We start from the raw sequence: 13,035 nt of genomic DNA, 5'->3' as shown, positions 1-13,035 counted from the left end.
CAATGAATATACCTTTTCCTTTGCCTTGTGTGCGAAGTATTGGGCAGTTAGGTTTCCAGTGACCCGGTTAACCGCAATGGAAGCAGTTTCCTTCGCCTTCAACCCGCACTTTCTTCTTTCCCTTATCCTTTTGGATTACTTTGTTTGGCACAACCACAGTTTTGGCACCATCCTTCTTCTTTTTCTTGCCCCTCCTCTTGGGCCTAGAAGTGGATGGTCCAGCAGACTGAGTGTAGTTGATAGATGCACCCTTGCTTTGTTTATCCCTTCAAAGGTTACTAACTCATTCAATAGTTCAGCGAGTGTGTACTCAAGCTTATTCATATAATAATTAACCCTAAAAGAGTTAAATGAGTCTGGCAATGAAGCGATAATCATGTCAACCTAAAGTTCACCATCCAAGTTGCATCCAAGGATCTCCAGTTCATTTAAAAAACCAATCATTTTTAAAGCATGTTCTCGAATTGAAGTACCTTGGACCATCTTAATGGTCATCAAATTTGTCATAGCATTTTGGCGTGCACTTTTACCAATTTGCCCAAACATTTCCTTAAGGTTAAGCATGATGTCTGCAGAAGTGAGATATTGAAGATGTTGACTTTGGAGTACATTCGAGAGTGAAGCAAGAATGTAGCACCTAGTCATCTCATCTGCTTTATTCCATTTCTTAAACACTTCATGCTCCTCAGGAGGATCCTCAGGCAAAGGTGGAGAAGGTCTAGGAGTAGTAAGCACATAATTCAACCCCTCATATGTGAGTACAATATCTAGTTGCCTTTTCCAATCGATATAATTAGGTCCAGTTAATCGATTTTCTTTTAGTATGTTTGCAAGTGGACTGAATGGACTAGTCATGATAAATTTGAAAATAAAAGCATTCATACAATAAATAAAGTGAATAATAATAATCATGCAAGTATAAAATAATTAATTAATTGTGGGTCCCTTAACCACATTGCATGAAAAATCGGACAATCAATATGCCAATAACTTATCCGGTTGGCGGAATTCATTATTACTTATTGACGAGAACAACTCATTATTTCCATATCTCTTTAGACAATGCCTTATCTATATATGAAATAATTCCCGATTAGATTTAGCCTTTCTAAAATAGACCACTCCGTTGGGGAGCTAATACTATTGATTTTAGATTGAGTGTATAACATAATTGATGCTCCAACGGAAAAACAAATATTAAATATATTACCATTAATAGCTTAGACTCTTTAAATCATGCGTAGAGCCTTATTTTTAAAGATCTAACTATAATGGTTATTTAATAAATATATTTTCGTGAGATAACCATTCTTGTAATCTAGACTTTTTAAATCATGCGTGGAGCCTTATTTTTAAAGATCTAATCATAATGGTTATAATTACGAAGGCTATGGGGTAATGTATAAAAAATTCCCGCTTCCACTCAATTTTTAATAATATAAAACTAGGGTTTTCAATTCATGATTTAATGCATGCAAAACGCCTTAATTTTAATCCAATTAAATTTAGAAAATATATGGATTTTAAATGGTTCACTAATCTTTAATTTGAGGTAAAAAATAGTTTACAAAAATAATTTTTCTGTTTCCCAATAAATGCCCTCAAATTAATTAACAATCTAATCCAATTTATCGTCATAATTTAATTAATATAAATCAAGCCATTTAAAAAATCATGAATCCAATGCATGAACAATTATAATAAGCAATAAATTATTCCATGCATCAAATAATAAACAGAAGCAATATAAATGGCCAATGGATTCAGCTTTTAACATTTAAAAACTATTCTTGCTGTACGGGCGTCCTTCAACTGTCTGTAAACACCCATAGGAAGCTTGTACGCGTTAGGAGAAGCGAAACACCGCTTGGAACGAGCCCGGAAGACCCCACACGCGCTGGCACGCGCCTTGGGCAGGTTGCACGCACTCCCACGTGCCCCCACGCGCCGGCACGCGCTTGGGGCGCGTGGGATAAGCCCTCACGCGCCCCCACGCGCCTGGGGCGCGTGGGACGCGCCTTCACGCTCGTGGAGGGTGACACACCCTTGGCTGGCGCGTGAGATCCACGCGCTAGCTTATTCTCTCACTGCCACTTCCTGGCGCGTGAGGAACACGCGCCAGGCTTACCTTGTCTGTGCCACACCTGATCCGGGCCACCTCCGACACCCCTTCTCGCCGCCGGCAAAGCTCCGGCCACCGGAAAAACGCCGAAAAAATTTTCAAAAAATCTGAAAAAATCCCAGAAAATTAAATTAAGCCTTAAAAAATTCCCGAAAAATTCGGAAAAATTCCAGAAAATTACTGAAGCATAATTTAACCTTTCGGACCCTCTTGAAGCTTCATAGCATCCTTTGATGAATATTACATGGCTTTAATAAATACTTACAATTTGAAATACAATGAAAAAATTAAATTACAACATTGAATTTTCAAACGGCTAAAACAAAGCCTTAATTACATTCATCCAAAAATAAAATTACATTCTATATACCTATAAGCTTCATCCATGACCCCAAACACACATCATCATCCATTCACAATTATACATACATCATCATGTATTAATATATATCAACATAATAAATCATACATCAACATATATCAATAATTTTATATCTGTATATATAATTTGGATCCATGAATATGATTTTTATAAACATATGTTCTCTAGTAATGAATCAAACCATGTGCTCTGATACCACTGTTGGGAAACGTGCAAGTTTTTAAAACTTTTTTAGGGATTTGCACTCATAGATCTTGATTCATTACATAGAGACAAGTTTTATGCAAAAATAAAAGATGATGCATAATTTAATAAACAGATTGAATACTTACATCAAAGGTTTGAGTAAATCTTTTGAACTTTCCTCTAAAGTGAATGTTCTCACTTATTGTAGATCCCTTTAGCAATATCCTTTCTCCTTCTTTTTGATTATTATCTTCCCTTTAGGAATCACCAATATACCTTGATGAATGACCTTGGAATTTAGGCTGGTGGTAGCCTCCTTTAGAAGAGAAACCAAAACCCTAAAATCTAGAGAGAGAAAGTGTATTCCTTTTTTTTGTTCTCCAAGTTACCCTAAAAATATACATGAACTCATGTATATATAGGCAAAATAAAAATAAGAATAAGGAAACAATAAATCATTCTCCATCTCTAATTCAACTTTCTCAATTCTAACATGACTCCAATATCAACTTGGGCTATTGGTGAGAATCTTTTTGGGCTTACTATTTCTATAAATTAATAATTGGTCCAATCCATTAAACCATGGACCCAATTCAATTAATTCATAAATTAATTTTTACTCCACTAAAAGAAATTAATTGCACTCCAATTAAATAGTAAATAACCTCTAAGTCAATGTTGCACTTTGACCCCTCTATGCTTAATTATTTATCGGATAATTAAAGCCATCAATTCGACAACATAATTAATATAATTATTTTGTTACCTTTGATTATTTCCGGTTCGATCACAATAAAATATTTATTTGACAAAAAATAACAATAATTTATTAAATAAATATATATAGAAAACATTTGTCTAAAACATACGAAGGCCTTCGAATTTAATTTGTGATCAACCATAATTAAAACAAAATAAATACAAATAGCACTGATACAAATATTGAGAATATAGACCTCTAATTATTAATTACATAACTACCCAAAGTGTCGATCTAAGGATTCCGAGATATCCGCCGAACAAATCAAAGTAATTATTAATTAATAAAAGAGTCTATACTTCTCTCATGCTTGAGAGTCAAAAGCCATGACTGTGATAGAGAGCAATTGCATACGACAGCTCTCGCAATATATCTCAATTTATCGTGGACTCGGTTTAAGTCTTAACTAATTAAATGTCCATCCATAATTACCGACTTTAAACCATTTATGATTACTAATTTATATCATAGTATTAATTGCCATTACATACATATATAAATATATTTTGTAATCAAGCAGGCACCATCAATTCCATAAAGAATCGAAAAATAATACATTCCATTCACCAATTGTATAATGCTTTAATAATAATATCCAGATAAGAAACCATGACTTTTACAATCCAAAATTAGAATTTGCTATACTAGGGCACACATATCCTAACAGCCTTACCCTTCTTTGATCGAGAAGTATTCGGTTTAACAAAAACCATTTTGGAAGATGATAAACACAACTTTTCATTTCTTAGGTAAGCCACTACAAGATATAGTAAAGTTTTATGTATTTCCTCCCAGCTCTGAAAAAATGAAAACACAACCTTTGATTATCAAGGACCTTTGATTTTTTTATTCGACTAACGTATCTTAGAATTCTCCTGGAGTACTTACTTTTCTCCCTCTTTACCCAACCTACAACATTATATCACATACTTTGAAATCTTACAATGATTTCTAACTCCAACACAATTCTTAATAAATGTGGACAGAAACTAAGAATTATGCATTGGTGCGTAATGCTTGAGATTAACAACCAATCCACAACAATTGTTTAAACTTAATAGTGAGATAAGCTAACTATGAAGGTGCATAAAAAAATTACAGATCCTCGAATGCTTATATTTTCAATCAAAGAGACTTGAAATGATTCGGAAAGGAAAATTAAATTTAAAATTCCTTGAGGAGTAAAAACTTTCAATCAAATACCATATGTGTTGAAGGATGGTTTCAGATTATTATCAATTCCTAATATGGGTGTGAAATAGTATCAATCTACAAAATCGTAGATTCATAGAAAATTGAAATAATTGTTTAGTAAATCACCCTCCCACATAAATCATTGGTTTTGTGTACTCTCACATTTTTGAAGACTTGGGAAAAATGTCAGGAGTAAATTTTCAAGGCACGCTGAGATTGCCCTTTATCTTCATCGCACCCCTGCATCCATCTGTGTATCACAAAAACATCAAAACATTATTTTTTGGTACTCTATTCGTAAAGTATGAAAAATAAAAGATTTGAAAAAGACTAATATGAAAAGTGAACGAGACCTCATGAAAGCAATCTGGGGGTTCAACTTGCCAATGGAGACCTTAACAAATCTTCATCCTTGAAAGAAAAGGTGGCATCAAGTTTTTCACCTTCATAGATACCTAAAATTCTCCAAAAAATCAATAAAATAATTACACAAATAATCAAAGAATCGCATCAATTGACGCATTCTAGCTAAATTGCGAGAACGCATAGTAACAATACACACACACACATATATATATATAGCTGTAAAATGCACTGGACTGATAAGAGGGTTTGAGGCTTGTTTGATTATCGAAATTGATTCAGAATTGAGATAAAATTGAGAATGAAATAGAGTATAAATGAGAAACCCTTACCTTTGCTCTGGAGTTTCATTTGGTCCATGAGGTCGTCAGACTTGAGCTGAGCATCGGCCATAGCTGGAAAATTGGGCTTTGGTTGTTGAGTGAGTATGCGAATGAGTAGGTGATTACTGCTGGAACAGACCATGAATTCAGCTACATGTTGTTGAAGATGAAAACCATAAATCAAATATTTGGTTCTCGTATTCTTGTGCTATACAATCTAAATCGCATCTGAGAGAAAAATAGTGTTGAAGGTGAGAACCCCAAATCAAATGTTTGGATCTGCTATACTTATTTATCTGTACTAGAAAATCTAAAATTATTGGGTTATATGGCTAATGGCTGGGTGTTAAGGCGAGAGAAAGTTAGATGATTTTAGATTGAGACAGTCTCCAAGTCGCATCTCAAAAAAATAATAATTGTATATTAAATACGTAATAAGTGTGGTTAAGGTTATACGTAATTGGGATGTAGAGCTGACTTAATCGTGGTTAAGGTTAAAGGAAAGAAGTAGCCAAAAGAACGAATGTTGACATGGCAAGCTTTGGACCACTTATTTGTTTCGACGACTGCGTTTTGATTGCACCGCATAGGACCGCAGGGATTAATACAGCAGGGGATTCGCGCCAATTCCATTCCTAAATTCGAGGTGGCCCTAAAGCAGCGGCTTGGGTCTGGGAATTGTGGAGTATTGCTCCGCTCTCGGGACATCAGTGTCGAATCAGCCTACGTTCATTTTATTGATTTCTTACCAAATTCCTACTTTTATGAGAGATTATCCTCTCTCAACTTGGTGCTGAATTTGCTTTTGTTTGAATTGAGAACTCTTTTTCTTATGATGCTTTTCCTCGCTTCGATTCTACAACTATCAGCGGTAAAGGTCCTAGGACAAAGGAAGACTCCGGCTGACTATCTGCCTGTTTGAAGTACGTAAACTGCAGAAAGCTCGAAATTCAGCATCACCCATCATCAGTAGACCGACAAAGCAAGACCAACAGATCACCACGTTAAGGCCCTGTTTGTAGGGGACGAACTGGTTAACAGAAAGGCCCATTAGTATTTACCATTCTACATTGAAAAGGTTTAAGCCCATGTAAGTATAAGTTTGGCCCAACTCACGTAATTTCGTTCAGGGTGCCAAAAGTTGATACTTCATAAGCCCATTAAATAAGGATTCATCTCAACCATTAGATGTTTAAGCATCTCAACCGTTGGTTTTCTGAAGTTAAGACATATTGGTACTACCCTAGAACGATAAAACTAGAAGCTGCGTGTCAGAAGTGCCGTTCCAGTTCCAGATCCACCACGTGATACAGCGCAGAGGCCTACGCATGCCATACAACTACCTGTCTGTCTCAAGGATCTTAAGGTGCAACACTTGCAAGATCTGTAATACGAATATACCAGATTCCTGTAAGTTTTGCTTTCATCATGAAGTTTTGCTCTGTATATTTTCCTTGACAAAATATTGGATTTCGTGATTTATGAACTGTATTCAACAGTTTCCTTAAAAAGATTTTATTTATTTATTTATTTTAGGATCAGCTCTCTCTTTTATAGTAATTTTTCTTTTTTTTTTTTTTTTTTTTTTTTTATGGATTTCTGTTTATAAAAATTGAACGTCATAATAATAATACTTTTGAGAGACTCAAATTTGAGTCTGTTGTGCTTCCCAGCACTTTCTGAAAACGCCTAGGCCTATTTGGTCAAAATAGTTGTTTGATTTATTGATGTGAAACAATTATGACGTAACTAATGGGCTTAAATATTTTTTCTTTCAAATATGCCCCTGCAGCAATGCCGGTGATTTATTAGTGTAAAACAATTATGACGTAACCAATAGACTTAAATATTTTTTTCTTTCAAATATACCCCTGCAGCAATACCGTGATTATTCTATTTTCTTTTTCTATTTTTCTCTAAAAAAGCGGCTTTAACCGGAAAAAAATTGGACCGGGCGTATGATATTGAACCTCCGTCAATGGGCATCGAGGTCTTTTCCAAATACCAAGTGCCTAAAGGTTAAACCGGTATCAACTTGCCTAAGTTGCATAATCCTAGGAAGACACTGAAACATGTTATTATTACTTTCCAAGTCGGTACAAACCCAATTTAACCCCTTCGCTCGCACAATGTATATAAAATCGTTCTCTTTTCCTTTTTATCGAATAAGTTTATACACAAAATTGCTCTTTTTTGTCGCTCTTGTTTGGTTTTTATATATCTCTAATCAGTTCATCTTCTCCTCCTGCTATCTATTGGATCCGCAGATTTATGTGTTAAATTATGCAGAAAACTGTAAGTTCAAATCCCATGGAGAAAACCAATAGACCAACCTCAATATGTTGTGCTAAAAACCCAAGGTACCATCTTTTTACTTTTATATGGATTTATATGTCTCTATTTATTGATTTATTTCTAAGTGAATTAATTTTGTTATAAAAATTCAGCACTACTGAGGTGTTTCTGTTATCACACTTCCATAATTATTTGCATTGTTTTTTTCCCTTCTTCAGTTGCAATAGTGACAAGGATGATAAAGGAGGAGGGTTGTGTTTGGAGGATCACATTAGTGGACTTCCAGATGTTGTACTTGTTTCAATCTTGTCACTATTGACAATGAAAGAAGCTGGAAGAACTTGTCTCCTATCAAAGAGATGGAGGTATATCTGGACACACATTAGTAGTTTGAACTTTGATGCGTCACATATAATCGATGGAATTCTACTCGGTAAAAAGGAAGTTGAAGTAGAAAAGCCTTTGTATTTGAGTTGGGTTAATCAAGTCTTGAAGTCGCACAACGCTTCAACTATAGATGAATTCAGGGTTCAATTTGATTTTGATGAAACTTATAGATTTGATATTGACAATTGGGTTAACTTTGCAATGGTAAAGAGAGTTAAAAGGCTTGAGTTGGACTTGACACAACGTACCGATTATACTAGAGAGGAAGAGGATTACAATTTTCCTGACCCCAATGGTATTACAAATCACCTGCATTCATTGTCTCTTTCGTTTTCTAGCTGCGACCGCCTGACCAATCTCTTACTGACACACGTCAATGTAACCGGACAAGTTCTTGAGTACTTCTTAATTAACTGTCCATTTTTGGAAAAATTGTATGTAAAGCAATCTGACGTTCTCGTAAATCTGAAAGTTCCCCATCTATCACTCAAATTGAAGCATTTGGAGATAATTTACTGCTTCAATGTGGAAAGTATTGAGATTTCTGCAACGAATCTCATGTCATTTAAGTACATTGGACCAAAAATAAGCCTGCCATTTAAGAATGCACAGCCGCCTGTTGATTTGTATATTGGGGGTGCATATTGCGATTATCTAATATATAAATTTTTGGATATTTCAAGCTATCTTTCTCAGCTAGAAAGCCTTACGCTGCAAATTTCCAACATGATGGAGGTTAGGAACTTTAACTGATTCATTTGATCTCCTCCCCTTCATTTTTATTTTATTCCTTTGTTAACATAATTTTTTCCCGTAATTATTTTTTTTTTTTACACAATTATCAATTTGTGTTGATTGACTTTTTCTTTGGTTTATTCAGCATACTTTTGAAGAGCCTGATCTTGAAGATACTAAATTTCCTGTATTAAATAAACTCAAGCGACTGGAGTTGATAGTTGGTGCAACTGATGATGAAAGCCTTACTGTTTTTGTTCCCCTGATAGAAGCATGTCCTTTCTTGGCTACATTTGTGTTCCAGGTAATAAGTTTTACTTTACAACCTGCATTTCTAAACTGTGAGATTTATTGCTTTTGTAACTGAATTTTCAAATAGAAATTTTGATTCATTTGGACAAGCTTTCAATTTTCCCAAGTAATTGCTTCTTTATAGGTATTACAAAATTACAATATTACCAATGATAGGAAAAATGATCTTACAGTGTTTAGCTTAGCTTGCTCTATTCTCCTGATTGTTCAAGTAATTTCTAAATGAATATTTATCATTAAGTTGTTCCCGTGTTGGTTTAATATTTACTGTCTTGGAGTTTTACATGGTCTTTTAATATGTTACATGTTCTTAGATGGCTTTATTTTCATGATTGTTCAAGAACTCCTCCCCGAGTAGGACCTCTTGAGGTCTCTAACCTTTTTCGGTTCGATTCAGTCTTGTTGCTCTTCAGAACAGTGTGAATTCATTTTGAATGCAGTGTTTTCTTATGTCTAACATGTTCCATTTTGCCGGTGGTGGTTACTCCATTAAGCCAGTGTTTTCTTATGGTTGTTCCATTTAATCTGTGGTGGTTATTCCATTAAGCCTGGCACTATTGTGATTCTAACTTGAATAGTTATGATTTGATGCTTGGTAATTTGGTTTTGTATGCTAATTGTCTTCAGGCATTTGATTTCCCTGGTGTAGCAATGTTGTAATTTTTACTTAAGCAATTAGGATTTGATGCTTGGTAATTTGGTTTTGTATGCTAATAGCATATGACTTCATTCCTCTTTGTTACAGCTGCAATGGTGCAAGCCATTTCGGAAAAGAAAGCATGAGAGGTTTACTTCTCGGCCCCATGAGTACCTTAAGGTGGTGGAGTTCATTGGTTTTGTTGGGCGTACAAATGATGTTGAGCTTGCTATGTATTTAATCAGAAGTGCTGTGAATCTTCAGAAAATTACTTTTGATCCTCGAATTCCACTTCTTGTAGGAACTCCATGGGAGTTCATGGAGACCAAGAGAAAAACAGCAGCGAGAAAGCGCGCCAAGAAGCTTGGAACCAAACTTCCTGTTGGAGCAGCTTTGGTAATCCTTTAATTATATGTTTGTATAAGCTATTTCTTCTACAGCCTTCTCATTCTTACTTCCGAAGGATCTTCAAACTGTATTGAACAATAATAGGCAAAGAACACATTTTGTTCATGGAATGACAGATTGAATTAAAATGATATTACTACTATTTTTTAGGCTTTTCCAATGTGTATAAGCTATTGCATGTACATCCTTCCCTCATAAATTTATTTGGTATTATATATGATTAAAAAAAATAAAAAATAAAAAAGTTAATTTCACTCGCACCCTTTTGACGTTTGTCTATATTTCACTTACATTCCCTATAAGTTTAAATATTTCATCTACCCCCTTTAAGGTTTTTGGTTATGTAGCAAATTACTCTCTGTCGTTAAGCAAATGCAAATGACCGTCTTAGCATGAACAAATTGGTATAAGGTCAATTTTGCCCTTCACAATGGCTGAAATGACATTTTTAACCTCATTGACCATTGGAGAGTTACAAAACTACCCTTATATTTTTTTTTCTTAGTTTTTTATCTTCAAAAGCACTTCTACCAATGCATAGCTTGAGAGAACCCCCAAAAAAGCACTCTTCATTAGCTCTAAAGAGGCGGAGACAGACCCAACCAGAGAGAAGCTCCATCAACGTGAAAACGTGTAGTCTCATCACTATCAACGCCGGCAATGGAAAGTTTTAGAGATCAAACAAGTCCAACCAAAGATGAAGACAAGTACAGAGCTACAGCGATCCATCGGGTGAGTGTAGGCACTGAGTTTTAGTGACGGCGACCATGGCTGAGCTTTGACTGAATCGTGCTTCAGGTATACAAATACAGAGATCGTACACAGAGCTTCATCTCAAAAATCGATCGACAGCTTAAGGAGATCATCAAAACACAGAGGAGTGTACCATGAAAGCTTTTTTTTTTTGGAATGATGAACCATGAAAGCTTGAGCATTGGAATCAGATATAGAAAATCGAAGGTCTGAAGGTTAAAATTAGAAGGTTTTGAAGGTCATTCTCAACTGAACTCATCAATTGGAACTCAAAAATCCACGAACCCGCAATCGCCAAAGCTCTAAATTCTTACTAGGGTGTTAGTCAATGATCACCCAATCTCCATGCTGCAAGCGCAATCCCTAGAACAAACCATTAGCGGCTGATATACGTGTGTGTGTGTGTGTGTGTGTACCCAATAGGCCAATACTCACCCTAATTTTATTATTATTATTATTTTGTAATAACATATGTGCAATTGATTAATGGACTGATACCATGAACGTTTAATGTACATATATAAGTGAATAAGAACAACTAGTCCTTGTATATTGCTGAGCACATTAACAAATGGGTCTTCAAATATCCATTGATGGTCTTCAATATATATATATATATATATTTTAGCCATCAAGGACATGAAGATTTGGTGGTGTTTATAGGGGTGGAGATGGTTATGCTGGACCGCTGGTGGTTGTTGGGTGGCGATAGTATGAAATTAAAAACTCTATTTTATTGAAGAACCTCTCACCAGTTTTGAATTAAAAACACTATGAAATTATTGAGTCATGGACTCACGGCTTGCTGGGGATACATACATGCATACTTATATATATAAGGGTCAAGGTGTATGTTGTTTCAGTATTTGGAGGAAGAATGAAGGCCATGAAAAGATATATATATATATATATATATATATATATATATTCCCCTATTCTGTTAAGAGGTAGTTGTTGTCCGTGTATAAGTAAATGTTGGTGTGTATTGGGAGAGAGAGAGAGATGAAGTTGAATTAGAGAGATTAAAAAAAAAACGTGTCCGTGGGTAGAGAGAGAGTTTGTAGAGAGAGAGAAATATAGGGTGTTTAAGTCTTTTCATTTAAGTTATAAATTTTAATATATAATTCATGGGCAGTAAAATCACACAATTCTGTTAGGAAATTAGAGGTGGTTATTGACGGGGTGTAGGTGAAATTATGAAACGTAGAAAGGGTGTAAGTGAAATATAAGCAAACGTCAAGGGGTGTAAATAGAATTAACCCAAAATAAAACCTTGGGAAAGGGCTTAGTAGGGAGATTTTTCATTTATTTTGTTTTTATTACAATATCAGAATTTTATTAGGTTTTAAGTTTTTGAAAGAGACCAATACAGTTTGGACGCATGTTTAAAATTTTAAAAAATAATTATTATCTATTTTCTTATAGGTTTAAGTGGAATCCCAATTTTTTTTTTTTTAATTTCTATTTTTTCCCAAAAGAATATGATTGTTTCTATATCCAAATTGAGCTAAATTTATTTAAAGAATGTATTATTGAATAGGAAAAAAGAAAATTGGGTTTGGTTTTAACACGTAAGAAGTTGAATGATAACCATTACCACTGTCTTAATTGTATTTGGACCACTTCAGTTGGGAAGATAAAGTTCATCCTCCTATGGGAGGACAAGTATTATCCTTTTGAAAGGGTGAAGTGCAAAAACATCCCTAAAACAGTACATATCACACCCTTCACGTACAAAAAAAATATTCCTCAAGTTTTAATTTCGTGCAAATAGGTAAACCCTAAGTTGACTAAATTACCTTTAATGAACCATTTTATAAAAATAAATAATTTTCTAAAATGACCGAAAAGAACACTATTTGAGGAATCCCCACAAGTGCAAAAACCACCCATAAAGTTTTAATTTTGTGCAAATAGGTCCTTTTGATAAATTTAAACTTTAAGTTGACTAAATTACCCTTACTGAACCATTTTATAAAATATATAAAAATAAAGAATTTTATAAAATGATTGAAAAGGACACTATTAATGGAGGACACCAGCAATGGGTAAGTAAAGATAAAAATAGAAAATAAAAAGAAAAGAAAAGTAAAGATAAAAATAGAAAATAAAAAATGAAAATAAAGTGCAAACTAAAGAAAACAAATATGTTCCAAATTTTGAAAACCTGTGCACACT

At 34.4% G+C, this 13,035-nt stretch overlaps 1 protein-coding gene and 1 long non-coding RNA gene across 7 annotated transcripts; one reads left to right on the top strand and one right to left on the bottom strand.

Annotated features, from left to right (window-relative positions):
- Window positions 1-4,533: 4,533 nt before the first annotated feature.
- LOC132303435 (uncharacterized) lies at window positions 4,534-5,740 on the bottom strand. The gene is made up of 3 exons (XR_009481217.1): window positions 5,340-5,740; window positions 4,998-5,099; window positions 4,534-4,894 (listed from the first exon to the last, which is right to left on the bottom strand). It is a non-coding gene; the product is annotated as an uncharacterized LOC132303435 (long non-coding RNA).
- An 826-nt stretch (window positions 5,741-6,566) lies between these two features.
- Window positions 6,567-10,259, top strand: LOC132303434 (putative F-box protein At3g29830). Of its 6 annotated transcripts, XM_059800690.1 has the most exons (6): window positions 6,571-6,740; window positions 7,598-7,690; window positions 7,844-7,990; window positions 8,696-8,747; window positions 8,893-9,051; window positions 9,805-10,259. In XM_059800690.1, the coding sequence occupies exons 2-6, from the start codon at window positions 7,614-7,616 to the stop codon at window positions 10,102-10,104; spliced, it is 735 nt and encodes a 244-aa protein (XP_059656673.1). In that variant the 5' UTR covers window positions 6,571-6,740; window positions 7,598-7,613; the 3' UTR covers window positions 10,105-10,259. The 6 variants fall into 6 exon arrangements, with proteins under 6 accessions (XP_059656668.1, XP_059656673.1, XP_059656671.1 ...); XM_059800685.1 differs by having other exon boundaries at window positions 6,567-6,740; window positions 7,844-8,747; XM_059800688.1 differs by lacking the exon at window positions 6,571-6,740 and adding an exon at window positions 6,938-7,348 and having other exon boundaries at window positions 7,844-8,747.
- The last annotated feature ends 2,776 nt before the right edge of the window (window positions 10,260-13,035 follow it).

The sequence above is a fragment of the Cornus florida genome, unplaced genomic scaffold, assembly GCF_030987335.1.
Source record: "Cornus florida cultivar Cherokee Brave unplaced genomic scaffold, ASM3098733v1 CherokeeBrave_3.0.0_Hap2_Chr04, whole genome shotgun sequence".
Lineage (NCBI taxonomy): Eukaryota > Viridiplantae > Streptophyta > Magnoliopsida > Cornales > Cornaceae > Cornus > Cornus florida.
Note: the sequence above shows the minus strand (reverse complement) of the source record. Positions and strands in the feature narration are given on the sequence as shown.

Excerpts from the sequence above, each read along its gene's own strand:
- LOC132303434 (XM_059800685.1), top strand. The coding sequence starts at position 7,614 with ATGCAGAAAACTGTAAGTTCAAATCCCATGGAGAAAACCAATAGACCA. Across the intron at positions 7,691-7,843 it reads TGTTGTGCTAAAAACCCAAG|TTGCAATAGTGACAAGGATG; the intron begins GTACCATCTTTT and ends TCCCTTCTTCAG. Across the intron at positions 9,052-9,804 it reads TGGCTACATTTGTGTTCCAG|CTGCAATGGTGCAAGCCATT; the intron begins GTAATAAGTTTT and ends TCTTTGTTACAG.